Source organism: Mus musculus, chromosome 2 (assembly GCF_000001635.26).
Source record: "Mus musculus strain C57BL/6J chromosome 2, GRCm38.p6 C57BL/6J".
Taxonomy (NCBI): domain Eukaryota; kingdom Metazoa; phylum Chordata; class Mammalia; order Rodentia; family Muridae; genus Mus; species Mus musculus.
Window position 1 is genome coordinate 165,692,349 of NC_000068.7, and position 27,604 is coordinate 165,719,952.

The 27,604-nt window shown below is 50.7% G+C and overlaps 1 protein-coding gene across 4 annotated transcripts in view; it reads left to right on the forward strand.

Annotated features, from left to right (window-relative positions):
- The window catches only part of Eya2 (EYA transcriptional coactivator and phosphatase 2), a 176,700-nt gene that overhangs the window by 97,321 nt on the left and 51,775 nt on the right, over window positions 1–27,604 (forward strand). For all 4 annotated transcript variants that reach the window (NM_001271963.1, NM_001271962.1, NM_010165.3 and 1 more), the window contains 2 exons: window positions 21,157–21,224; window positions 23,603–23,780. In NM_001271963.1, the coding sequence (NP_001258892.1) occupies window positions 21,157–21,224; window positions 23,603–23,780 (246 nt within the window). The remainder of the gene's footprint in view (window positions 1–21,156; window positions 21,225–23,602; window positions 23,781–27,604) is intronic.

A 27,604-nucleotide genomic window follows, 5' to 3' on the forward strand; every position in this document is an offset into this window, starting at 1 on the left:
CTCTGGAACCTTCCTCTCCCTTGTTTGGCTTTACTCGGTGTTTTGAGGAACCTTATTCTTGCCAACCTTTGAGCCTCTTCTTGACCTTGTTGTCACGATGCACACTTGTTTCTGTCCTATCAATCAAAATGATTGCACCAGTGTGTGTGTGTGTGTGTGTGTGTGTGTGTGTGTGTGTGTGTGTGTGTGTACTTGTTATGTATGTGCACATGTCAGAGGGCAGGGGGCTTGTACACATGTGAACCTGTGTGGATACCAGAGGTCAGCTTGAATGTCTTCATCTCTTATTCCCCGCCTTGCTTTTGGGAACATAGTCCTTCAGTGAATTTGGAACTTGCCAGTTTGGACAGTCTAGCGAGGCAGTGGGCCCCACAGATCCTTCTGTCTCTACTTCCAGTACTACCATTACAGGTGAACTCTCAGCCTTTTTTGTTGGTGCTAGGATCCAACTCAGGCTTCATACTTGCAAGAAAGTGTCGACCTGACTGAGACATGTCCCCAGCCCAGCAGCCATGTCTGAGTACAGGATGCCCTTGTTTTGTTCCTTGTTGATGGCTGATTTTAGTGACATCTTGAGAAGCTCTTGAGAAGTTAGACAGGGGTGCACCAGGGTGGCCTTCCTGTCCCATCTTGTAATCTGGGTCCATATTTTCTGAAGAACCACAAGACCTTAGAGCAGAAATGAAAGAAGCCAATCACAAGCCAAGAAGTAGCCAGGGTGCAGTGTGAGCAGGTGCAGTGTGGGCAGGTGCAGTGGGGGGCAGGTGCAGTGTGGGCAGGTGCAATGTGGACAGGTGCAGTGTGGGCAGGTGCAATGTTGGCAGGTGCAGTGAGGACTGATGCAGTGGAGACAGGTTCAGTGCCAGCAGGTGCAATGCAGGCAGATGGAAAAGCCTGTTCTGGGGGACCTTAAAGACAGGTGGTTATAAGCCAGGGCTGGGTCTGATGCCCCCATCCTAGCCAAGTAGACCAGGTTCTGTTTCACCTTGGTGGTAACAGTGGTAGGCTGCCCTGGCCCAGCCAGTTCTAAGCAGGCGACGTCAGTCTGATCTACTCTGGTCAGGCAGGTCAGGAGCCAGGCTTGGCAGCTGAGCCCTGCTGGCCTGATGTCAGGTTTCCGGGTGTGAATCAGCAGCTCTGCACACCACAAGGCTCTGAGGTTCCAATACATGTCTCTCTGGCCCCAGCCCCACCTCCCCCTGGTGGTCACCTTCAGAGGTTGGCCAGATCTCTGTACTGTACCTAGCCAGTATCGTCCATTTTTAAGACACATGGAGGTCAAGGGGCTGGGTATATAAATTCTGATTATATACAGAATCTGATTGGTAGCAAGCCCCCAAAAGCCACCAGGTGAAGGAGGGGGCAGACAGAGGAGGGATGAAAGGTTTGCCTGGGGAATAGGAGCAGGTTTGGTTAACAACTCACAATACTGTATTGCTCCACTACGGTGGTCACTAGCCACGAAGCTGCCGGGCACTTGAGATGTGGCCAGGGTGATGCAGGAGGTGGTTTTTCATCCTTGTTTAACCTTGATGAATTATGGTGTCAACATTGCTACTCAGGCAAGCCAACTCAGAGAGATGGGGTTTTGCCTGTGGCGCAGAGAACAGAACCCACGGCTTTGTGTATCTTAACATGGGCTCGACCACTGAGTTCTTCCTGCAACCCTTTATTAAAAATAAATTTTTATTTGGAGACAAGATTTCATTTAAGGGCCTTAAGTTCATGATCCTCCTGCCTCAGCCTCCTAAACAGCTAGAATTATAATCCTGTAACACCAAAACCAACTGCTGCTGCCACCTCATCGTCGTTGTTGTTGTTGTTGTCGCCGCCGTCGTCGCTGTCATCGTCGTCGTCGTCGTCATCGTCGTCCTCCTCCTCCTCCTCCTCCTCCTCTTCCTCCTCCTCCTCTTCTTCTACCTCTTTCAGCTTTTGTGTACATCTCTTTATGTGTGTCACATCATAGCATGCATGTGGACAGTCCATGACCAACTTCTAGTCTCAGCCCTATCCCTCACCTTATTGAGACATGATGCATTGTTGCTGACCACTGTGTATAATGGATCTAGCCCATGATCAGAAGCTCTTGTCTATGCCTCCTATCCCTGTGGTTTCCAGGATTTGAACCCAGGTCCTCGAGGATGCAGCAGTCACGTTCCCTGCCATGCCATCCCCTGAGCACAAGCACACCCAACTTTTAAGGGAAGTCAAAAAGTCAGCTCCCAGCCAGCTAACACTGGGGATATGAGCAGGTCATTGTACATGCTATGGACTGAGCTGTGCCCTCCCGCACTTGTGTGTGGAAAGGCTTGCCCTAAGGGGAGATATCTGGAGTCAGGCCTTGTCGGGGAGGGAGCACCTGCAGTAAGAGGAGGCCATCAAGCTGGAGCTATGGGAGTGGGACCGGTGGGTGTCCTTTCAAGAAGAGACGCCATACTCTCACCTACCACAATGCCCTCCGTGGAATAGCTGGGTGAGGATGTGTGGAGATGGTGACTGTCTGTAGTCAGCAGAGCTTCCTTACCAGGCCCCGGGACCCCTGATCTTGGCCTTCCCAAAGTCCAACCTACAGCGAGAAGCCACTCCATCTGTGGTTTCTCACTGTGGGCAGCCTGACTTGCCAAGATGGCAGCTTTGCTAGCCAGGCCACAGCAAGTAGAAGACCAGAGTGCCAGGGACAGTTTCTGTTACTCTGTGGGGGACAGAAACCATATCCCTCTTGTGACTTTTTTTAGAGAGGTTGTTAAGGTAAATTCTAAACATGAGGCTTACGGTGCCACTGCAGGTCTGCTGGTTACGCAGAAAGCCTGTAGAGAAAGAAGCCCGTGGCATCATATCATCACTGTCACTGTGGGTGATGATGGCATTGCTCCCAATGCTGGGTACTGAGAACAGAAAAGCCCAGGATGTGGGTACCAGTGGAGAGCCAACTGTTACCCTAAACTAGACGTGAGAGGCTCTTATCTCTGTCCCACCCAATGCCCCCTTCTGTTAACACTTGTGTCCTTCCTTAGAGTCCCCCTCACCAAATACAGTCACTCTAGATAGGTGAGCTTCAAAATACAACCTGGGGATACTGGGTTCAGAGCACAGTGATAAGAAAGCCAGCAAGTGACGGGAGCCTTTCCAGCTGTGGGGCATGTGTGCTCCAGGGAGCACAACCTGGGAGAAAGAGGAACCCACGTAGTTCTGGGTACAGCACATCATAGGGAGTCCAGAGGCCAAGAGAGCAGAGAACAGGGTCCCAGAAAACAGAAGGGTAGTTGAGGCCAGGCCTAGCAGAGTTTGGGGTTTGACCCCTGGATCATCAGAAAGTCATCAGAGTATAAGACAGAGGAAGTGACTTGGTTTGTATTTTAGAAACCAGGTGACCAGTGTTAGATGAAGTGACAGTGGAATGTCAATTTATTTGCATTTGGCATTTTGAGGGGATGGGCATGTGTGTCTTTGTGTATGTGGGGTGTGTATGTGTGTGTGTAGTATATGTGGGGGGGTGGTATGTGGTATGTGTGTAATATGTGTAGTGTGTGTGTGGTGTGTTTTGTGTGTGTGGTATGTGTAGTATATGTTGTGTATGTGTGTAATATGTGTATGGTGTATATGTGTGGTGTGTGTGTGTGTGTGTGTGTGTAGTGTAGTGTATATGTAGGGGGTGGTATGTGTGTTGTGTGTGGTCTGTGTTTTGTGTGTGTGGTCTGTGTAGTGTGTGTGTGTGTGTGTAGTGTATATGTAGGGGGTGGTATGTGGTATGTGTGTTGTGTGTGTGGTCTGTTTTGTGTGTGTGTGTGGTATGTGTGGTATGTGTAGTGTGTGTGTAATGTGTGTGTAGTATGTGTGGTGTGTGTGTGATGTGTGGTGTGTGTAGTATGTGTATGGTGTATATGTGAAGAGGACTTTGGATTCCCTAGAGCTGGAGTTAGAGGTAGGTGTGAACTACCTGATACAGGTGCTGGCAGCCCAACTCCAGTCCTGCAAGAGCAGCTTGTACCCTGAACTGCTGAGCCATCTCTCCATTCTAATTGTTAGTATTTTTATTGCAGAAAGTTCAAAGATATAAGAACCAAACCCAGACTAAGTTCTGTACCTAGGGTCTGTTGAAAAGTGACAGAAAAGCCCCTTTCCTGCCCATAGTAAATCAGGGAGTGGAGGGATGGGAAGGACCCACGGAAGCCACAGGTTCTGCTGTGGTGAGTCCAGAACAAGCAAGAAGCTCAGGACCTGGCAGACAGCCCTTCGTTGGGGAATTCAGTGGGATCCCCAAGGCACAGCAGCCAGGAACAGGAGACGTTGCCTGTGGCAGTCTAAGAAACAATTGCTGAGAGACACAGTCAGACAGATAGGCCGGCAGGCAACAGGCTATAAAACGCCTCTCCACTCAGAAATTGCTCATGGTCAGGACTGAAGCCAGGACATGGGATGCACAATGAACCCTTGGAACAAATCAGTTTTATTTACAGCTAAGAGCTCAGGCCCTGAAAGGGAACCAAAGCCAGCTGCCTCTAGACCCTAAGCTGAGAAGTCACAGGGCAGTCCCCTGTCTCAGAGCACCATGTCCTGCGTGGTGGCCTCATGTGCCTATGAAGGCAACCTGATTCTGCCCGCCCAGATCCATCTGGCTTGTCATTCTGCTTGCAGTTGCTCCGATACTTATTTTAAATTGTATGTTATCAATATTAACCTTTCTAGAACTTTCTCTGTGTGGTTATGTGGGATGTGTGTGTAAAATTCTGTTTGTTTTTAAACACGCTGCCTTGCTAAATGTGTCTTCCCCATTGGATAGCACGTGTTGGAGGCACCATCTTGGTGTCTGGTCTGGCTTCTTGATACTGAACAGAGAGAGCTAAATGATCCAGCACCCCAGTCCTGTTGCCTGCTGGCACACCGCTTCAGGCAGATCCCACCTCTCAGTTCTCTGGGGAACTGGTCAGCTGCAGGCTCTGCTGTAGGCTGGGTGCAGGTTGTGCGGGCTGGGGCTGAGCCTGACCCTGGGATGAGGTCTGTGCTTGGGCAGCAGAAGCTGCTATCGTCAACGTTGGTATAACTCTGCCCCCCACACACCCATGACTTCCCGCTGATGTGACAGTTTCAACCACACCCCCACTTTTTTATTTTCTTACCTCCTCTGAAGCCCACAGTCTCTGTTTTTCTGTTCCAGAAACTTCTACTCTGCTGAAATTTGGGTTGGTGCAACACCCTTCTACCCCTGCTGCCTGGTCCTTTAACCCCACATTTGTGTCTGTGCATATTCCTGCATATGTGTGCTTGTGTGTGTGTGTGTGTGTGTGTGTGTGTGTGTGTGTGTGCATGTGTCTGTGCACATGTGTGTGTGTGTCCTTCTATGGCACCCAGAGAGCCTTCCCAGCTACTCCTCTGCTTAGGCTACCATGGACTATAACTGCGGTGTCTAGCTGTTCAGAAAGGCTGCAAAGCCCCCCACCGAGGCAGCCAGGGTCACTGCTGCATATCTGAGTCCACACCCGCTGCTCTCCTGGCCTTGGTACACATCCCTGTGACCAAGACAGGCACAGAGATGACAAAAAACCCCGAAGGGGGCCACCACCTTGGCGCCAGCTGAGAGGCCTGTCCTCAGCCCCAGATGCTAGGAATTTGCTTCGCTGAGACTGCAGCTGCTCAGTTTAGTGTCAAGTGACCAGCCAGGGTTGCTATGCCCTTAGAGTTGCAGAACTCTATGTAGGGAAAGACAGACAGGGTCTAAAAGAGGCAGTGGGATACCTGCCTCTCTTTTTTTGGTACCTGCCCAGCATAGAACAGATCAAGAGACCATATACTTCTGCTGAAAAGTGCTAGACTGTCAGTGTGCAAAATGGGGACACTGGGCTCTGTGTGTGTGTGTGTGTGTGTGTGTGTGTGTGTGTGTGTGTGTGTGCAGGTATATGGGTGTATATATGGGTGTACATGTGTATGCATGAATATTTTGTAATCTTCCCTTCAAGGACAGTAGTCAGTACCACATTAAACTGCTACAAACAGGAAAGAAGTTTGAAGTTATGAAAATTCCTGAAGCCTTGCGTGGTACCCAGGGTCACTCCACAAGCAGCAGCCGGGAGCTTGAGGGACTCTGTAGCTTCTTGTCGTATGAGTTCCCTATGGTGGTGACGACTCAGGTGCTGGGAGGACTTATGATCTTCTGGGACAAGAAACAGGTGCAGAGGCCTCCTAAAGACAGCAGGGCCCAACATTGCACTTCCAAGAAGGACCGCTGCAGTCTCCCAGAGCAGGTCAGCAATTGCTTTCTGTAAAGGCCTCACTAGGAAACATCTCAGGCTTTGAAAGTCTCTGAGGTAGCTCACCTCTGCCTGAACCACACAGAAATGAGGCCTGGCTGTATGCAAAAAAAAAAAAAATTTATATATATATATATATATATACATATACATACACTCACAAACAGGTGCCAAACCTGAGTGCGCCAGCTCTCCATACCCACATTTCGTTAACTAGGTCTGGAGAGCAGCTGTGGTTGCCACCAATATCATCCCTACCACCAAATCATACCAAACAAGCCAGAGACAGGAGCACCTTCCAGGCTCCTCGTGTGGCAGTGTGGCCATGAGGTTAAAGTGGAAGTGGCCAGGTCACCCCAGACCGGAGGATTCAGGGCCAGAATGAGACCCTCAAGAAGGTCCTTGCCTCCTACTCTGACTGTTCAAACCAAGGGACCTTCCATTAGTAGATGTCTACTAGGTCTGCAAATGAACGGAGGCCCCTGCCAGCCCCCAGTGAGCATAGAGCAGGAGAAAGAAATCCGTGTGTGTTGTGTATGAGCCATAGAGACTCAGGGAATGCTTCTTACCACAGCTCACCATCCACTGTCCTAACCGATTCCGGGGGATATTTGTCACTGCAGCCCACTCTCACTGCCTGAATGATCCATTTGCGTCAAAGATAAAAGTAATAACTAGATATCACTAGTTCCCATGGTGAGGAAGTCGGTCTCTGTGTAGAGTCTCTCCTGATCTTTCTGACTCAGTTGGAAAGTGAGAATGGAGGTCCCTTCTAGGAGCTAGTATGCCTTCAACATCTTTTAGATCCCTGCAAATATTTGTTTTAAAGAAAACAGCGACAACCCCAGGGTATGGGGTATCCGGCAGGCAGTATCTCTGGCTAGGACTGAAAATGTTTGTTTTCTGTGTATTTCTTCTTTTTCTGTATTTATTATTGAGGGCAAATGGTGCGGACTCCGAAGTGGGGAGTTGAAGTTTTCTCCTTCATGCTTTATGGAAATTGATGCAAGAAAATATGCAGATTAAATGGTATAGATTTGAGGATATGGTGACATTGTGAGGACCCTAGAGACGTGTAAAGTTGGAACTCGGAAATCGGGTTCAGTGTCTTCCCTCCACAGACGTGGAGGTAGGGACTGGGAAAAGGTCATCACCAGCAGTGACTCAACCCCCCAGGGACCAGGATTTCAAGTTCAGAGCCAAGGTCATCCTTGTCCCCATGACTCTGTCCCTGCAGGAATTGGATGAAACCATGACGGGTGGTGGCCATCAACATGTCGCTGAGTTTACGGTAGGGAAGGATCGTGTCTGTGGATAAAATGATGTGAGTTCACCACCTCTGTTCTCCAGATGTTCTCCAGATAGCCAAGCATCTCCAGTGACAGTGGCTATATCTGTCCCTGTCTGCCCCTGGTCTGATAGCTGCAGTGGCTTCCAGTGTCCTTGATTCATGCCAGCCCATCTCTAGCTCTGTCACCCCCAGCACCCTTCCTGGGCATCAGCACCCGAGTTTTCCCGTTCTCATAACACACCCTAATCCCGTAGCCTCCTTTAACTTCACAGCATCTGTGAAGGCTGCCTTCAAATGAGATCACATTCATGGCTACCAGGGTTAGGATCTGAATTGGTCTTCACAGGGGACACAAGTCAACCCCCCAACATCCTCCTCTGGTGTTTTCTTGCTGAGCAGCGACAGGTTGAGTCCTGGGCTGTACCCCTGAGACGCCCAGGCTTTGCAGAAATTGAAACCACCCAGGCGAAGGGGCCGCAGAGGCCGCTGGGGCCAGGCAGCAGCTGGCCAGCATTCGTCTCGGTCTCGGGCGGTGGTAACCCTGTTGTCCAGACCTGGCAAGTTCAGGCTGAGAGGCCGTCGCTGCCAGCGAAGGTCAGGGCACCCTCCTTACAGGATAAATAGACTGGGTCCCAGCCAACCCCTCCTGAGGCCACACAATATCTCTTTCAAAGATCTCAAAACATCCAAGCAGACCATAGCGAATTGACTTTATTGTTTTAAAACCAGCCCCTTCTCGCTGTCACCGCTTCTCCCCCAGGGGAGAAAGTCATAATAAACGTCCCCACAGTGCAAGCCTCTGTCCTCGTCTCTAATGTCGGCCCTGAGGCCACCGCAATCCATGCTGTGCCCTGATGCTGGGCATTTATTTAACATTTAGCTGTGACCAGTTTGATCCTCACCACCTATCAGTAGCCAGTTTAGTGGCAGGTACTGAGTGAATGGGGCCAGCCCTGACTGAAGACTTCCTGGGGACCAGGCTGAGCCCCCAGCCTCAGCTCATCCCTTTGGTCTGGGTCTCTTCTTCAATGTTTATAAGATGTTTCCATTTGACCGACAAAGAAAGCCGAAACTCTGGGGAAGGCTGAGGCTATCCCTGTCAGGACAGGCCAAGGAGCGCTGGGTTAGGTACAGGCTGAGTTCTGGGCTTGCTTTCTTCTTCCTTCTTTCCTCTGTCTGTCTGGCTGGCTGGATGTCTGGCTGGCTGGCTGGCTGGCTAGCTGGCTGGCTGGCTGGCTTGCTTCAAATGAGAATTGGCATTATACAGTCTTGGTACCTTCTGTGGATGCTATTACCACCTTCCAGTTCTGAAGTGGGTCTAACCTGGGATCCATGTGGCAGGGGGCTGTGCCACAGCAGAAGTTGGTAATCATCCCCAAAGGTCTTCCCATAGAGTCCAAGCAGGCCCCTGAGGTACAATGAACTGAGTTTTTCTGGGAGGGATCTAGATCTTAATGTGCAGGCCTTTGTGCAGAGCAGGCTGGCTGTGTGCAGAGCAGGCTGGCTGTGTGCAGAGCAGGCTGACTGTGTGCAGAACAGGCTGACTGTGTGCAGAGCAGGCTGGCTGTGGGCAGGGCAGGCTGGCTGTGGGCAGGGCAGACTGGCTGTGTGCAAGGCAGGCTGGCTGTGTGCAGAGCAGGCTGGCTGTGTGCAGAGCAGGCTGACTGTGGGCAGGGCAGGCTAGCTGTGTGCAGAGCAGGCTGGCTGTGTGCAGAGCAGGCTGGCTGTGTACAGAGCAAGCTGACTGTGGGCAGGGCAGGCTGGCTGTGTGCAGAGCAGGCTGACTGTGGGCAGGGCAGGCTGGCTGTGGGCAGGGCAGGCTGGCTGTGGGCAGGGCAGGCTGACTGTGTGCAGAGCAGGCTGACTGTGGGCAGAGCAGGCTGACTGTGGGCAGGGCAGGCTGGCTGTGGGCAGGGCAGGCTGGCTGTGGGCAGGGCGGGCTGACTGTGGGCAGGGCGGGCTGGCTGTGGGCAGGGCAGGCTGACTGTGGGCAGAGCAGGCTGACTGTGGGCAGGGCAGGCTGACTGTGGGCAGGGCAGGCTGGCTGTGGGCAGAGCAGTCTGACTGTGGGCAGGGCAGGCTGGCTGTGGGCAGGGCAGGCTGGCTGTGTGCAGAGCAGTCTGACTGTGGGCAGGGCAGGCTGACTGTGTGCAGAGCAGTCTGACTGTGGGCAGGGCAGGCTGACTGTGTGCAGAGCAGGGTGGGCAGATCCCTGGAGTTGTTAATGGACTCCTAACTTAGGCTTGGGTCCCCTCTCTGTGCATACCAGGTCAGCAGAGTGAGTCTGGCTTGCTTGGACTTACTGTGTTCTCCTATTGGTCATGTCTCCGAACCTTCTTTCTACTTCCACCACTTTTTAAGGCTTTTGTGACCCCATGAAGCTCACCTAGACAATCCAGGGCACCGGCCTAATTAGCTGACAACTGACTTTCAATGTCATCTTTGGCCTTAGCCCCTTTTTCCACATAGCCCATGCAGTCACAGGTTCCAGCAACAAGAACTGGTTGTGTGCATGTATGTGTGCATGTGCGTGTGCGTGTGCGTGTTTGTGTTGGGGGTGAGGGATCTTACTCTCTAATGACCATAGTTATCACCCAGAAAGTACTGACCATAGCAGCCACTGCAGTTCTGACAAAACAGGTTGTCAGCATCGTCCTGCCCTCTGGTGCGTTCGTCTAACAGGCAGAGGCTTATAGTGGTCTTCTTTTGACTTTGGCATCTATACATGTTTGTATGGCATGAACACGTGTGCGCATGCCTGTGAGGAGGGCAGAGGTCAACGGCAGGTTGTCTCCAGACACTGTCAACTTTATTTTTCTGAATCAGGGTCTCTCCCTGGACCAGAGAGCTAACTGATTTAACTAGGCTGGCAGGCCAGTGGGCTCCACAGAACCTCTAGGCCTCAGATATTACAGGCATGTAACACCATGCCTGGCTTTTACATGTGCTGGGGATTCGAACTCAGATCCTTATACGCAGGTATCTTACTGAGTTATCTCCTGTTGTTGTTGTTATTGTTATTGTTATTATTATTATTATTATTAAACACAAATTCCTAGTGTTTCAGATGACCATAGGGTCACAGAGAAAAGCAGAGTTAGGGGTAGAATGAGAAGCTATTGGGACCAGAGAGGCCTGGGTAAAGGGCAGCAGATGTGTCCTACGGGAAGGTACAGGGAAGGGCATTCCAGACAGGGAACAGCCCCTGCAAAGGTGACGTGCACTTGGGGGCTGAGGAATGGCAGAGTCATCATGGCAAGGACTGAGGAAGTCGGTGAGGCTGGGGGGATGGACCAGGAGGAGCCTATCTGTGCAGCCAGGAAGGCAGACAGGGCTGGAGGACAGTCAAGTCAGGCTCTCTGGTACTTTCCCAAGCCACTGCAGCAAGTGTTGCAACCTAAGAGGCTTGAGACAACCCCGGGGTCATTTCTGTGTGGTTCTGGAGGCCAAAAGTATTGAGTGCGTTATAGGAGGGTCCCAACTGGAAAGCCACGGGGCTGCTCCCTGCCCCTCCCCCAGCCCTCCCCGTTGCCCTGTGGGATTCCCCTCAGGGTGCCTTTTTCCTCCTCTCCTAAGGAGGATTCCTCTGTTTAAGGTCCCATACCTACCCAGCAGCCTCTCCCACTCCTTATCCCAGTCACAGCTGCTATGACTCTTTCCACACAAGGGCACATTCTAGGGGGCTTGGGTTAGGAGGACATGGTTCAGCGCTTCATGGGTCCCAGCAAGGACCTCAGTGTAATGAATCCTCTGGGAGATAGGACTGGACTGGGGAGAGCAGTTGGAGGTTGTGGGTGGGGGTGGGGAGCTGCAGCAGCCAGGAATGAGAACCACCCACGCCCCAGAGGAGCAAAGGAGGGCTCAGAAGCAATCCAATCCTGACCCAGACTAGAGGACATGTGTGTCCTGTAGCCTAAGGCAGGAGGGCCATCAGAGGTAAACAGGGTCTCTGTGTTCCCAGCCTCATGAGCCACAACTTATAGGTGGATAAATGGGCTTTTCTGTCTGTGGTAGTGCTCCTGGAACACGGGCAGAAAGGACAAAGCTACCTAAAGGGACATGTGTGTGTGTGTGTGTGTGTGTGTGTGTGTGTGTGCGTGCACGTGCATGTGTGTGTGCATGTGTATGTGTGCATACATGTGTGTGCATGCATGTATATGTGTATATGTGTGCATGTGCAAGTGTGTGTGCATTTGTGTGCGTGTATGCATGTGTGTGCATGTGCGTGTGTGTGTGTGTGTGCGTGTGCGTGTGCGTGTGTGTGTGTGTGTGCCCTTTTGCTAAGCTTGGGACTCCTCTCCACCCCTGCAGGGAAGCCTCAGGTAGCACTGTCTCCTACCAGCCTCTTAAAAATGAGTATGGAGGGCTGGCGAGATGGCTCAGTGGGTAAGAGCACCATCTGCTCTACCGAAGGTCCTGAGTTCAAATCCCAGCAACCACATGGTGGCTCACAACCATCCGTAATGAGATCTGATGCCCTCTTCTGGCTCATCTAAAGACAGCTACAGTGTACTTGTGTATAATAATAAATCTTCCTTTTAAAAAAATGAGTATGGAGACTTCTAGAAATAAGACATAAGAAGGCAGTGGTGGGCTGGGATGCATCTCACTTGCAGAATGTGCATGAGGTCCTGGGTCCAGTGCCTAGCAAAGGAGGAAGGAGGGAGAGAGGAGCCCACATCGTGTTGTTGTTGTTGTTGTTGTTGTTGTTGTTGTTGTTGTTCTACCTTTTAGTCTTCTCTCATACATTACATCCTGACTGCAGTTTCCCCTCCCTTCACTTCTCCAAGTCCCTCCCCTCACCAAGTTTATTATTTTTTAAAACTATCTTATCATTTGTTTTATGTGTGTGGATGCTCTGTCTGCATATATGGTCAGTGCACTACCAGTGTGTCTAGTACCCTTGGAGGTGAGAAGAGGGCACTTGATGGCTCCAGAGCTGGAAATAAGAATGGTTATCAACCCACCATGCAGGATCTGCAAAACAAACTCAGGTCCTCTGGAAAAGCAGCCCACGTTCTTAACCACTGAGCCATCTCTCCAGCCCAAGTTTTAAAAAGGCGATCCCTTTCTGCTCTAGACACAAGCTAGCTGCCGCCTGTCTGTCTCCTAGCTGCCACCTGTCCATCCTGTGTCTCTGTGGCTTATAAGGTAACAACGTCCAGATGGCTGAGAGAATTTTTGTTTAGAATGATACTTCCTAGCAAGAAAAATGATAGGAAACTCTAGCATCGCGGGCCCACAAATAAGGTTTAATTGGTACCAGGCCACCTGCTGTCATGTCTGTACTATCTGCTGTGCCCAAAAGGAGTGGGGACCAACGTCTGCATTCAGTCACAGGCCTGATGGTGGCCCCCATCTGCCTGTGTCAAAAACCTCTCCCAAGAGTCTAGAGTAGCTGCAGCATGCTGTCCCTTGGGATTTGCCACTGGCCTGCAAGCCTCCTTGTGACCATGGACACTGCCCTCCAAGTTGCTGCGGAATGTGTCAGGACCTTCTGTGAGTTTCACTCCCAGGGATAGAACCCTAGGAACTGTAACCAAACAGAGCACCCAGGTGCTGTGTCAAAACCACAGTATTGTAATGAGTGCTGTTTCCAGGGACAGTGCTTGGTCCCCTTCTTTAACCATGGAGCGGGGACAGAGTCAGAGACCCCTGCTGATCCATCCCTCATCCTTGCAGCCTCTTGTGTGAGACCCACATTCTCAGTCCTCCAGGGCACCAGTGGTCACAGCTGGTGACTTCATTCTTGTTCCTAGCACAGTTGGCTGGACAGGACTAACCCTTGGTTTATAGGTAGCTATCTCTTCTGTGTGTCCCAGAGGACATGATAAATGGTGTCCCGTTGACAAGGGCACAAACCTCGTTCATAAAGCCCCAACTCTCCTGACCCAGTCACCTCTTCAAAGTCCCTTCTCCCAGGGCCATCCCAGTAAGACACTGTCCCAATAGAGCACATGCTACATCTCAATCCAGATAAAGTCGGGATCCAGGAGGACTAAGGAGCGGTCAGGGCACATGCATTTTGTTCGGTTTTTGTTTGGTTGTTTTGTTTTGTTTTTAGTTTTTTGGGTCAAGGTCTCGTGTCTAGGCTGGCCTCACCTTCATTATGTGGTGGAGGGTCACCTTGAACTTCTGATTCTCCAACCTTCACGCCTAGGCCTACCACCATTCCCGGTGTGTGTGGTAGTGGGACCTGAACCCAAGGCATTGTGAATGCTAGGTGAGACTTCACTCACTGAGCCACATTCCCAGACCACACTGGCCAGTTGGATGAAAGTAGATAAAGGGTCTGAGTGACCGGCTCTTCCTTTGGGTGTGCCTGGGCCTTCTCATGGAACCGTCAGCTCATTTGGGGCATGGAGATCACACCGGTGAGGTAGAACAGTATAGCCCTGACATGTCTCACGACTGCTAATAGCCTCAAGCAACCCCTCCACCCTTGGTCTAATGTTCACCCTGTGTAGATCCTAAACACAGACTATGTGTAGGAGGCATGGGTGGACATTGTCTAGCAAGGACCTCAAAGCTATGATGTAAGCACAGGCGAAGCTCCAAGGTCACAAAGGTTTAAAAACACCGCACCCACCCTGTCGGGGGGGGGGGGAGCGTGAGGGGGAGCAACATCCCACTCAGAGACTGGGATTATTTCACCTATGAGGACAGGAGGCCATGACAGGAGAAACAGAAATAAATCCCAGGGTTGGCAGCTGCTCCAAACATCGCTCCCTAATGGCAATGTGAGGTTTTAGGGCAAGTAGTGAATCATAGCTTGGAGAACCCCAGAGCTTTGATCTGAAAGCAGAGACAGCATGAGAGGCTATGGCCCTCACCTGAGTGATTTTCACCTCTTCCTGGGGGACACTAGGGAAGTCCCTCAGAATGTGTGGGTCAGTGGGATGTCTTTGCTTCTGCCTGGAAACCCAGAGCAGGAAGCTTTGTGGGGGCTGAGCTGAGAACCCAGATGCATATGGTGTTCTGTGAGACTCTGGCTCTGAGGACGACAGACACAGCCTGTGTGATCTCAGAGGCTTCCCCAGGTTGCCTGTGAGGCCATTTCATCGAGCCCACCTTCTTTGAAAAAAACCTATTTGGAGAAATGTCTCCTTACTGCCAGGAAGTGTTCGCCTAGAGATTGTAACATGGCGAATGCGACAGTCACCCCTTCATAAACCAGATGTAGGCCTCTATTTCCCCTGAGGTGACACACTGGCTTCTGTCAGACTGTCTGCTATTTCCTGGGCGCAGGCAGCAAAGGGGTTATTAAAGTATATTCTGTAGGCCTGAACTCTCATGTAGTCCTTGGGCTCAGGGCTAGAGTCCCCAAACATCCAAAAACTAACAGGAAATCTCCTGCTGTAGAAGAATCACATGATATCTACTGTGGGTGGCATAAAGGAAGAAAACATCAGACAGGCATTTCCTGTGCAGCCCAAGCTGGCCTAGACCTGTGGGCATACACTGACCAGAAGTTAACTCAAAAGCAAATATGGAGTGACCATGGAGTGACCAGATGCGTTCCTGGCAGCATTTGTACAATGATGTGACTTCACTGCCACTTTGAATTGGAACATACACTGCGCATGACAACTGTGGTGGTTTGAATAGGTGTGGCCCCCATAGACTCATGTGTTTGAATGGTTGACCCTATCAGCAGGTGTGGCCTTGTTGGATGGGTGTGGCCTTGTTGGAGGAAGTGCATCCCTGTGTGGGCGGGCTTTGAAGTCTTCTATGCTCAGGCTCCGGCCAGTGCAGATGATAGGCCAGTGTACATGATAGTCTCCTCCTGGCTGTCTGCAGTAGGCAGGCAGGCATGATGCTGGAAGTGCAGCTGAGAGTTCTACATCCAGATCTGCAGGCAACTGAGAGAGACAGAGAAACTGGGACTGGCTTAGGCTTCTGAAACCTCAGTGACACATTTCCTTTAACAAGGCCACACCTACTCCAACAAGGGCACACCCCCTAATCCCTCTCAAGTAGTATCACTCCCTAATGACCAAGCATTCAAATATATTACCCTGTGGGAGCCATTCTTACTCAGGCACCATACTCAGCCCCTACACAAAGGCTGGCTAGAATCCTGAGTCTCCCTGCCCGCTCATCCCTGTTGGTCTCAGCTCCCATAAGTCAACCTGGGTCGTCAAGCTCTGTACCATTTAACACTATTACTATGTAGCCAAAGCTAGCCTGCAACACATCATGATCCTCCTCCCCCTCCTCAGCCTGCCAAGTGCATAAAGAATGAAAATCCTAGCTATAGTTTGTTGATCGCCTACTCTGGGTAGCTCTGCCCTCGAGAGCCCTTGTTTCCTAGAATCCTTGTCAGACACCAAACAACTTGCGTTGAGCTCCATTTTACAGAAGGGAAACTGGGGCTTAGAAAGATCACCCAATGTTGACAGGCATCAGGGAAAATCATCAATTATGTGTGGTTTCCCTCCTGACGCCCATGCTCATGTGTGTGAGATCTAAAGGTTCCATGTTTGGCGCTCTCTGAAGGTGCCACAGATGTGTGGTTGGTGGTGGGGAGAATGAAGGAAGCCCGGAAGTGGAGTTGGGGCCAGAGCGGCGGGGTGTGGAACAGGCAGGGCCAGAGTGGGGTGGAGCCATGGCGAGGTGGGCCCGGGGCGGGGCCAGGGCGGGGTGGGGCCAGGGGTGGGGTTGGTTGAGCCAAGAGCAGAGTTGGGTGGGGCCAGGCAGCCAACTCTTGTCCTTCAAAACTTTGCCTTCTAGGAACAGACAAAACATAGATTAAAAAGGATATTTTGGTTTTTTTGTTTGTTTTGTTTTTAAAAGATTTTTTTTTTAATCTGAAGAGCTTGACATAAGCCCCAGTTTTTGTGCCATTCAGTCACCCGGATCCTTAAGCTTAACTATGGCACCTAGTCTACACAGTCGGAACTAGCAACGTTTCCTAGTCCGTTTAGGATTTAAAATAGGGTTCTTTATTTTGTTTCTTCCCTCCGTGCTGTATCCCAACCTTTGAGTGGCGTTGAACATGGCGGTTTAAAATGTGTGAGGGTTAAGCGCGTTTCCAGAGCTGTTCTCTAGCCCTGCGGTTTAGGATCCTGGGTCCATACGTGTCGGGTACACTGGGTACTGAGAACAGAATTTTGGGCCCAGGAGAGAGATGATTGAGGCCATCATGATACAGAAGAATCCGCAATTACTTACTGTAAATATAAAGACATTTCCTTCTGCGTGCCGTTCATATGAAGTTCTCTGGCAAGATCTTTTACAAAGAACCACTTTTTAAATTTAATTTACCTACCTAATGTAAGTGTCCTGAGATATCTGCATAACCCTCCTAATACCCAGCATCGTTAGCAAACTTAAAGATATAAACTTGGGAACCTATAGGAACCTATACGTGGCAAAACTGGGAAACTGGGCCTAAGAAAGTCTATGGCTTTCTGGGCTGTGGGTGGGGTCTAGGACAGGGATGGGGGCTTCAGGGGCCCCTCTTCCCACCAACTTGATTTTTTTAACACAAGTCCTATATTCCCTTCCCCCAGCTCTATTCCTAGTGCCCCCAAACACTTTCCAAATAGTTGTCACTCCTGCTGGAAGGCCTTCTGTCTTTGCATTTTTAAATATTCTTTTTAAATTTATTATTACACTTATCTGTGTGCGTGTCAGAGGATAATTCGTAGGAGTCAGTTTTCTCTTTCCACCATCTGGGTCTGAGGATCGAACGCAGGCTCTTAGACTTGGCAGCAAGCACCGTTATGCACTGAGCCGCCTCCCTGGCTGGTCTTTATGCTTTAATTGTCCCTAAGTCAGACTTTATTACAAAGGGGACTGAGGCTCCCGACTATCCTGTGGACCTGACCAGTGGTCCCCTATGCTTTGGGAAAATAAATTGGGTAGCATGGATGAGGGGTTCCACCCAGAGTTATTCCACAAGGCTGTCTTCACAAAGCCTGACACAGATGTCCTGTCTACTGTGACAGCTAGATCACTTAAGTTTGGGACGAAGACCTGGGTAGAAAGTCTAAGGCTAGCCCATTTTATTCAAGAGGTTTGAGTTTGGTTTGGTTTTCCAAAACAGGGTTTCTCTGTATAACTCTGACTGTCCTATAACTCACTCTGTAGACCAGGCTAGCCCTGAACTCACAGAGATCCATTTACCTCAGCCTACAGAGTGTACCACCACCTCCTGGAAGCTAGATCACTTTAGACTGGCCCCAAAGAACTTCAGCAAGAGATGTTCTATGCAGAGTGGCTCAGTAGCTAGCTCAGAGTGACCTGGGCCCTCCCAGTCACTTCCCAACCTGCCATGCAGCCAGCCCAGAGTAGACATCTGCACTCCTCCATGGAGGGTTCAGTGCTCTTCTGTCCTTATCTATCTCACAGTCAGTGAAGGGCCCTGAAGGGCTGAGGTAAAGGTAAAGCTAGGCTCAGCCCTGGAAAGAGAGGAGTTTCCATAGCAACCATCACCATCTCATTAAAAAGAAGACACACAGAGGGCAGCAGGCCCTGAAAGGGACACTCAGAGTCACCAGCAACCAACCAGAGAAATATGAATTATGACACACCTATCATGACAGCCAAAAATGGCCAGCAGTCCCATGCTGGATGCCCGGGGGAGGGAGAACAGGTGCAGAGCGCGATGCAGGGACACCTACACCAGGCAGCCCGCCCTTATCTCCTCCAAGACATCCAGGGCCCACAGCGGGTGGGAGGGATGCACACAGCAGCCTTGTTAGGAGCCTCACACCCGTGTCTCCTGGGCAGTTAGGACCAGCAGAGAGTTAGGCAACCACGGCACTGTCAGGGCATAGATGATGCAGCCAGCGGTGAGGAAGTCAGAACCATTTGATGGCCTGTGAAACCTGAGAGACAGGTGACACCCCAGAAGTCACAAAACTGACACCTGTTCCCCGAGTGCTTGCGTGTGCCCTGTACTAAGTAAGGAGTGTCTGCCCCTGTGGCCTGTATATAGTTTGTCCAGAAGGAATTCCCATGTTGCTCCCCAGGATGCTGATGTTGGGAGGTCATTAGGTCACGGGAGCTTGGTATAAGAGAGTCACAGAAGAGCCATCATGGCCACCCCATTCTCTGCCTGTTGATGTAGTCTTACATTTACTCACACACACACACACACATACACACACACACACCACACATACACGTACACATACCACACACACACCACACATACACACACATACACACACACCACACACATACACACACTCACACACACACACCACACATACACACACACGTACACACACACACATACACACACACACACCACACATACACGTACACACTCACACACACACACACCACACACACACACATACCACACATACATGTACACACACACATACCTAGGCATCAGAGTGTCTATCCTTATTCATCTGGCAGCCTGATCTTGCACACTGGACCTAAGATTTTAATCAAACCTCTTTTCTTGATAGAGTTGACCTGCCTCCAGTGTTTCCTAATAGTAATAGAAAACAAAAGCAAAAACAAAAACAACAAACAAACAAACAAAAAACACGGAGAAAGCCCATTCAGACACCGCACAGTTTCTGCCTGTGAGTGATGGGAACTGAGAGGAAATTAAACGAAATTAATTTTCAAATTAAAATGAAATGACAGAAGACAAAAGAGCCCAGAGTGAATTGCCTCAGCATCTCAGGACAGGGTGGCAAAGTGTTGCAGGCTGTGCATGCGTGAGGACCTGAGTTCATATCCCTGCACCTCTACAAAAAGCCATGCATGGCAGCACTGCCTGTTAACCCAGCACTGGCGAGTCTGAGACAGAAGATCCCTGGGCCCTGCCTGCCCTGTGAAAGCACAAGTAGGAAGTTGAACTGACGGGTCCATCTCTCCTCTTGTCTAGAACCTGTCCCGTCATTACTACAACTAGCCACAAAAGAGGCCGGGTTGCAGAGTATCCTACTCAGAGTCTAGCATAAAGAGAGTATTCTGTATCTGAGAGAGGGTGGAGACAAGGGAGAGGGACCAGCCACTGCCAGCCTCCCACCCTCCTACTCCTCACCACACTGTTCTAGCCAGCAATGACTGTGTCTCACAGCCCCCACCAAAATGAGTCTATGAAACCCCTCCAGGCCCCATGCACTGTTGCCCAAGACTTCCTACCCCATCTTCCTGCGGTCCTCCCTGGCCCAGGAGGGATTCCCTGCTGGGCCTGACAACCTCTTCACACTAAGCTGTGTTCAGCTGTCCCCTCTTCAGAGGACCCTGAGTCACAAAAGGAAAATGAACAACAGGCTCTTCTGAGAAAGAGAGGGGACTGACTGTGACCACCCCTGCTCAAATTTACCCTAAGTCAGCCTTCCACGGCTTCTCACAGAAGAGAAGGAGTTGCCCTGGGGCAGGTAGGGTCACCATGGCAACCAGTGGAAGAAAAATATTAGCTCAGGACCCCCAAGACCATGTTCTCAGCTCAAAGGAGATTTGTTTGCCCCAGACGGGGAAAGGGCAGGGAATAAGAGATATAGCTTGCCACACTCAAGCTGGTCAGAGTCTCTTCAACCAGAACTAGAGATGACCTTGAGAAAAATGGGCTAGCCTTAGACTTTCCTCCCAGGCCTTCTTCTCATGCATTTGTCCAGGCCAGCCTTGAGGACACCGTGGGATCTCTGTGGGTCAGAGTGGATCCTAGTGGGTCACACGGGGATGGGCTAAGTCTGTGCCCTTGAGGACTAAGGAGTCACTGTGTGAGGGAAGTCAGGAGAGAGGCCCAGTGGGGTCCTGTGTCCGTCTCTTACTCTCCTTGTCCCACTGTTTCCTCTTCCTGCTTTGGACCTCAGTTCAGATGAACCCTTCTCTGACTTTGCCCTTTCCCCAGTCACCATTCAGGGTCTCTCTAAGTCCCCCAAGTCCTGGGGAGGTTACTGATGGAACCTTTAGAGAGACACCTCCTCCTACCTGCCTTGGATCAGAGTTCATACCAGGCATGGGTAGTGTAGGTAAGCGTGGATCTTTCTGCACACAAGACAAAACATAAGCAGAAAGCTAGCTCAACCCCCCAAGAAGGCAGGCAGAACCTGTGGCAGAGGCCAAAGACTGCCTCTGGTGTCTGGCCTTGGGTCTGTCACCATGTCCCTCACCTCTGCATCAGTCTTGAGTGGCCTCCTTTCTGGAACAGGCGAAGCTTTCTTAGGATCTGCTCTGCCCCACAATCCATTCTGTGGCCATGTTGTATTAGATGCAACTTCTCATGAAGTTAACAAGGGGAAAAGGAAAGAAGGCTCCTCGCCACCAAGCCTGACAACCTCTGTGGATAAAGGACCAACTCCTGCAAATTTGCAAGTTCCCTGACCTAGACTGTACACGCAAGCACCCGTGACCTAGACGGTCCACGCAAACACCCGTGCACCTGCTTTAGAATGAAACAATGTTTCAAAGACCGCAGTAAGCAGGGCTGACACCTGCTCTGTGTACGGTCACATTTACTGCTCTCCTTAATCCCTCAAAGAAGATTCTTTTCCTTGTTTACTGAAGAAACGGGAGGCAAGGGGAGGGTCACTGGTTCTGCCCCACCCCCACCACGACCCCAGGCCTGAGAGCTGCATCTGTTACTCCTTCTACCGAGCTGTCCCTGATGGGGGAAGCCTAACCTGTCCTGTCCGCCCACAGGCACCGCTGGGCTCTATCAAGGCGCCAACGGACTGACCAACACCGCTGGATTTGGGAGCGTGCACCAGGTAGAAATGGCACCTGCTAACTCTCTTCTTACTTCTTTCTTTAAATGTTCCCCGTGCATGACAGAGCCCCCTCACACCCACAATCCCCACCAGAAACCTGGCCTCTTGGCCCGGGGTTTGGGGATTCCAGGGGCCGGATTAGACAAAATGCCACTAGAAATAAAATTACAAGATCTCCAAGATGTCAGGTCTGATCTTACCTGAGCCGGAAGCATTTAGGGGTTCTTGGGTGTGGACTGTGAGTTCAGTTTATTTATATGCTTTCCCTGGACTGTGAGCCTCTCGTGGGGTCAGTGCATTCTGCTCCTTCTGCATCCGATGGGAGCTTTGTCGTGGCTTCGTGGGATGCTGGCCACGGTGGAAGTCACTTGGTTTTTCCTTAGCGTCAGTTCAGAATCAGTCTGGAGACAGCTGGATGTGACGGTGCACACCTGTAATCCAGCACTCAGGAGGGTGAGGCAAGAGGACCAGGAGGGCAAGGTCATCCTTAGCTGTTTAGTGTGCACATGGCTAGCCTGAGCTACGAGACCTTGTCTTAAACAACCAAGTGAGAAATTAGCTGGGGGCTGAGAAGATGCTCAGTGGTTAAGAACAGCAAAAGGCTGGGCTTTGAGTCTCAGTGCACACCTCAGGAGCTCACAGCTGCCTGCCACTCCAGCTCCAGGGCATCTGGCACCTTTTTCTGGTCTCCATGGGTGTCTCACATATGTGGCAACACACCCGCACACATATAGACACATAAATGATGAGCCTAAGGCTCAGTTGTTAAGAGCACTGGCTGCTCTTCCAAAGTACCCTGATTCTGTTCCATGTGGCACATGGCAGCTCGCAATGGTGTATAACTCCAGTTCCAGGGGTCTGACACCCTCACACAGACATACATGCAGCCAAAGCACCAATGCACATAAAATAAAAATAAGTAAATCATTTGAAAAAATAGCCTACTAAAGCTAGAGAGTGTAGCTCAGTGGTAGAGTGTCTGCCAGCATGCTCAAGGCCCTGCCTGGGTCCTATCTCTGGTACTTTTGGGGAGTCTTGCTAAAGGACCCTCTTCCTGTAAGTCTGAAATCCTTTCAAAACAAAAGGCTCACGTGTTCCTAATACACAGAAGAACAACTATTCTCCCCTCCAGCTCCGCGGACCAGACACACAAACCCAAAGCTTGTATCAGGAATGGGACTTTTCAGATGCAATTCTTTTTTTGGTTTTTTTTGTTTTTTTGTTTTTTTTGTTTTTCGAGACAGGGTTTCTCTGTGTATCCCTGGCTGTCCTGGAACTCACTCTGTAGACCAGGCTGGCCTCGAACTCAGAAATCCTCCTGCCTCTGCCTCCCAAGTGCTGGGATTAAAGGCGTGCGCCACCACGCCCGGCCAGATGCAATTCTTAACTCTAGTCATTTTACTCTAAGACCCTACCACAAATTCAGACACCCTGGTAATTCTGACTTAGCAGATATGAGCTGAGGCCCAGAACCTTCTATGAGTTTCTTGTGAATCACTGATGATAAAGGTGGTGATGGTGGTGGTGGTGGTAAGGGTGATGATGATGGTGGTGGTGGTGATGGAGATGGTGATGGTGGTGGGGGAGATGGTGATGATGGTGATATGGTAGCTGTGATGATGGTGATAGTGGTGGTAGTGGTGCCAAGGATCATGACTGGCTCTGTTGGAAAGGCTGATAGCTGGGACTAGAGGGACGCTCTGGACCCTGATATTGTAGGGACTGCTCTGTTTGGAACTTGTTCCCTGAAATATGTTTGAAATGTTCCTCAACCCTGTCTGTACTCCACTCCTTGTTCACACAACATCTCTGAGGTCACAGTGAATGCTAGGCCCAGTTCTCACACTGGAGACACAGCATTGACCACGAGAGTCTCAAGGCTGCCCTCCTGTTCTTCAGGGCCATCCACAAAGGCTCACCCTCAGGATCTCAAATCCTAGGGCTCAGGGGTAAGGCAGGCAGGCAGGCAGTGTCAAGGACTCCCCCCACCTCCACACCCCCACCTCCCACCCCACCCCACTCCCTGACCCCCGGAGCTGTTCTAGAGATGGCTGGGCTCCGTGGCCACACCACAGCTCCTACCCCGTGGGAGATGCAGGTTCAGATGTGGATTCCTCAGCCTTCCCAGTGAGGGTCATCTTGCCCAGCCCTGTGACAGCCAACACGGGGGTCACCCCTGTTCCCACTCTGTGGCTTCATCCCTCTGTCCCCCGTGTCTCCAGCTTGCACCACTTGCACTTGGCTCTTGGTTCAGAATCCATTTATGGGAAAACCAAACCACGATTGTCTGGATGGTTGGTACTTACTCTGAAGAGGGAGGCTGGGCTGCTGGGTGTGCCACCTCACTCAACCCCCGCCTGCCCCCTTTCTTTTGCCAGGATTATCCGTCCTACCCCAGCTTTTCACAGAACCAGTACCCCCAGTATTTCAGCCCATCATACAACCCGCCCTACGTCCCTGCCAGCAGCCTCTGCTCCTCGCCCCTCTCCACGTCCACCTACGTCCTCCAGGAGGCTCCTCACAATGTCCCCAGCCAGAGTTCTGAGTCCCTGGCCGGTAAGTACACTCACGTTTGCTCACATTCTTGCCTGTGGTCTGAGCTCCCGAGTGAATCAGATATGTGAGCTGTGGTCCAAAAGAAGCACACACTTGCACAGTCTTCTCTCATTGCCTCTCCATCCTTAGTAACAAGCATTTATTAAGCACCTACTGTTTCCCAGGCAGTCCTTGGTGAACAACTGCCAAAAAGGGGGCCTCTGAAGATTTCTTTAAAGATGCAGCTATTTTTATAAACGTGTGTGTGTGTTGCTAGCATGAAGCTGGGGTTAGAGGTGGTCGTGATTTGCCATGTGTGCATTGGGAACTGAACCCTGGCATCTATAAGAACAGCAAGCACACTTAGCCGCTGAGCCATCTCTCCAGCCCTAGGTCACTGTCCGTTTGATCTTTGTAGACTGCAATCAAATAGTCTCATAGATACGCTTACAAACTGGAGTAGGAAAGACGAGCCACAGTCCTCACAAGAGAAGGGCTTCTCACGCCCAGCCCACACCCCTATCGTCCACATAGGTCAGAGTAACAAGTACTGACTAGTAACTGTGGGGCTGGGATTCAAACCCAGGCCCACCAGGCTTCATCTTCTGTACTGAGTTCTTATTTATTGGCTATTCCCAGTTGAGATGTTCTCTGAAGTTCACAGGGGGCAGGACTGGTCGGGGATGTGGGAACTGAATCGATGGTTCAACTATGGAGAGCACTTGCTGCTCTTCCAGGGCTGAGTCTGTTCTCAGCACCCGCCTGGGTGGCTCACAGCTGACTGTAATCCCAGCCACAGGGGATGTGGCGCCCTCTTCTGGACTCTGTGGGTACTGCACACACATACTCAACATAAGATGACTCTGCCTAGGAGCTAGCGAGCCACCATACACCTCTGAGGAGGTTCAGCTGCTGTTACTCACAGGTCTCTGCCTTTTGAGATGCTCACCCAACCCTGAGACGCCAGCATTTTAGGGAAACCCTCTATTGCACGGGTCTTTAAGGCTCCAGAAAATTCTAGATCCGTCTGCCAGAGGCCTGGAGCACTCTCATTGGCCAACTTAGTTGTATGTCCATCCCATGGCCAGCCTCTGTGACTTAGGTACGATGCTGGAGTAAAAAAAGGCTCTGGGTCGTATGCCCACGCTGGAGCTAGAGTCAAGTCAGCGCTGTGCCAGAACCAATACACTAGGGGGAGGGGGAGGGACAAGGAAACCCAGAACTCCAGAGCCAGAAGAGAGCGGATACCCCCCACACCCCTCTCCTGGGTGGCCCCGCCCCTCGGCTCTGAGGTACACAGTCCAGGCTGTTTTCAAACTGCAACCCTCAAGCTTCAGCCTCCTCAGCAGAGGTTGCCACCTGAGCCAGGTGCTTCCAGACTCTTGGTGTCTTCTTCGCGGAATTGATGAAGTGCTCAGAAGTGGCAAAGCCACAGGGGTTTTGTTTGGGGGGGGGGGGGAGCAAAAGCTGAGAGTGGAAACACTGCGGGGGAGTGGTGAGCTCCAGCGAGGTTGCTCAAGAGCCCCATGCTACTTCTGGGATTTCCTTTTGTGGGTCCGGGAGGAGGAGGAATTGGTTGCTAGGGGCGGAATGGGGGTGATTTTTTTGTTTTGACTGACAGGTCTCGGTTATATAAACCTTGGTTTGCTGCAGATATCCTTTCCCATGATGCATCTGGCTTAATCATATACGTGTCCAGTCATGCATAGGCATAAGATGGTAATTAGAAGATTTTTTTTCTCCCCAAAAGGTCACTCAGAGGACACTTTTCTTTATTGTGCATGTACCAAAAACCAATCCAGATTGGACCACTGCCCCTCGTTCCAGGATGTGTTTGGCCACAAAAGGGAGTTCCTGTGAGGTTGCTAGGGAGTTACTAGGGGACGGTGAGGTGGAGCGATAGGTTGCTTTGTCTGGTAAGGTGCATGTATGCAGTTCGGTTCAGGTCGCGATGGGGGAAGGGTGGCAGGTTGCTCAGCTCTTCTACAAAGTAAGTGTCCCACAGGTGCCGGGGTCACAGGGGCAGCCAGCATAGAGTCTCGGTCTTTTGTTGTTTTGTCTTATTTGAGACAGAGTCTCCTGTAGCCCAGGCTATCCCTGAAACTCAAGATGTAGGCAAGGGATGACCTTGAATTCCCATCCTCCTGCTTCCACCTGCAGTGCTGAGATATAGGATTGGGCCTCTACATCAGTCTTCCTTCTGTCTCTTTTCCGAGTCTCCTGGTCCTCTTGGGCTCAGCAGCCTAATGCGTCATGGACATTCATTGCCAGCTATCCCTTGCTTAAAGGATAAGGAAGAAGCAGCGGGGAGAACCCTGCCCTCTCTGTCTGGGCTCTTGGTGTGTCTGTGCATCCAGATCTGCACATCCCTTCCCGGGAGAGCTCCCCACCCCTGTCCTGAAGACAAATGGAGACACCTGGCCAAGTATTTTGAAGTCAGCTTTCAAGGGAGCGTGGGGCTTGACTGACTCCTTAATCTCCATAGTCTCCTCCTGAGTATTTACCGAACACACAGTCCTTCTCGCTTAGCAACTTCAAATCATTTTCTTTCGAGAAAGAACATGAAGTCTAGGAAACTTCTCTTCCTGATCCTGGACTATCGTTGGCACTCTGCTTCTCCGAGCACTGGCTTCAACAAAGGAGAGGAACCGGGGGCTGGTGGGAAGTCGGGGTGGAGAAGAGCTCCCAGTGGGAAGATGGGCTAGTGGACCCAGAGTTCAAGGGTGAGCCTGACACATATGTCGCCCTTCCTGAGGATTCGGGTTATATGGCAAAGTCATCTCTGGGTCCCATCAGGAGCAAACACAGGACTCATCATGTCTCTGAAGTGTCCTTTCCACATCCCCCCAGGTCACTTATCCCTTGGCCTCAGGTATAACAATAAAAGGTTAGGGTGACTTTTCCTGTGTCTCACAGGCTCACATAAATGTTAATGGCATCAGGGGGCTGGAGAGATGGCTCAGTGGTTAAGAGCATTGGCTGCTCTTTAGAGGACTTGAGTTCATCTCCCTCACCTACATGGTGGCTCACAATCATTGGTCCCAGGAGATCTGATGCCCTCTTCTGACCTCCAAGGGTACCCAGCACTCATATGGTGCACAGGCATACATACAAGCAAAACGTTCATGTACAAAAAAATAATAAATTTAAAAAAGTTTTTAACCTAATTGCATCAATAACTGTAAACTTTAACTGGGGTGCCTAGCCCCTTTTCCCCAGTGTCTGTTGCACAAGAACATTTAGCACATGTGCACACACACACACACACACACGTACACACGTATGTACACACATGTAGGCTTTTAGTGTTTTCCACGAAAGTCCACTTTTGAAACCATCGAAGGCACTTGTGTTTCCCAGCTGCTCCGGTAGTTTGATTGACAGATCCCACGGGCTCTCAGCCTTGCCGAGAAATGGTCTCTAACACTTTCCTCTTCCTGGCCACACTGAAAGACACGCTGCTCTAACAGCTGTCAACATCTGTGCAAAAGCCAACAGTGTGCAGAGGACTCTGGGCAGCCTGCTGCACAGAGCAGGGTCTAAACACCTGCCCAGACCCAAGAGAACAGACACGCCTGGCCAGAACTTCTTTCCTGGGGTTTAATGTGCTCTGTTGTACTCAAAAAAAAGTTGGAAGGTTGTTTTTTTAACTTCTTAAACCACATCCCTCAGCCAATAAGAGAATGTTAAGTTCTCAAGAAGAGATTTAAGGTTTTCTGTGCAATCAGATAATATGTAACGAAGTTAGAAGCGCATGCACCCTTTAGCCCAACTATTCCCCAACTAGGAATTCATCCTAAAGATAACTCCCATAAATACATAAACACTTGAGAAAAGGAATCCTT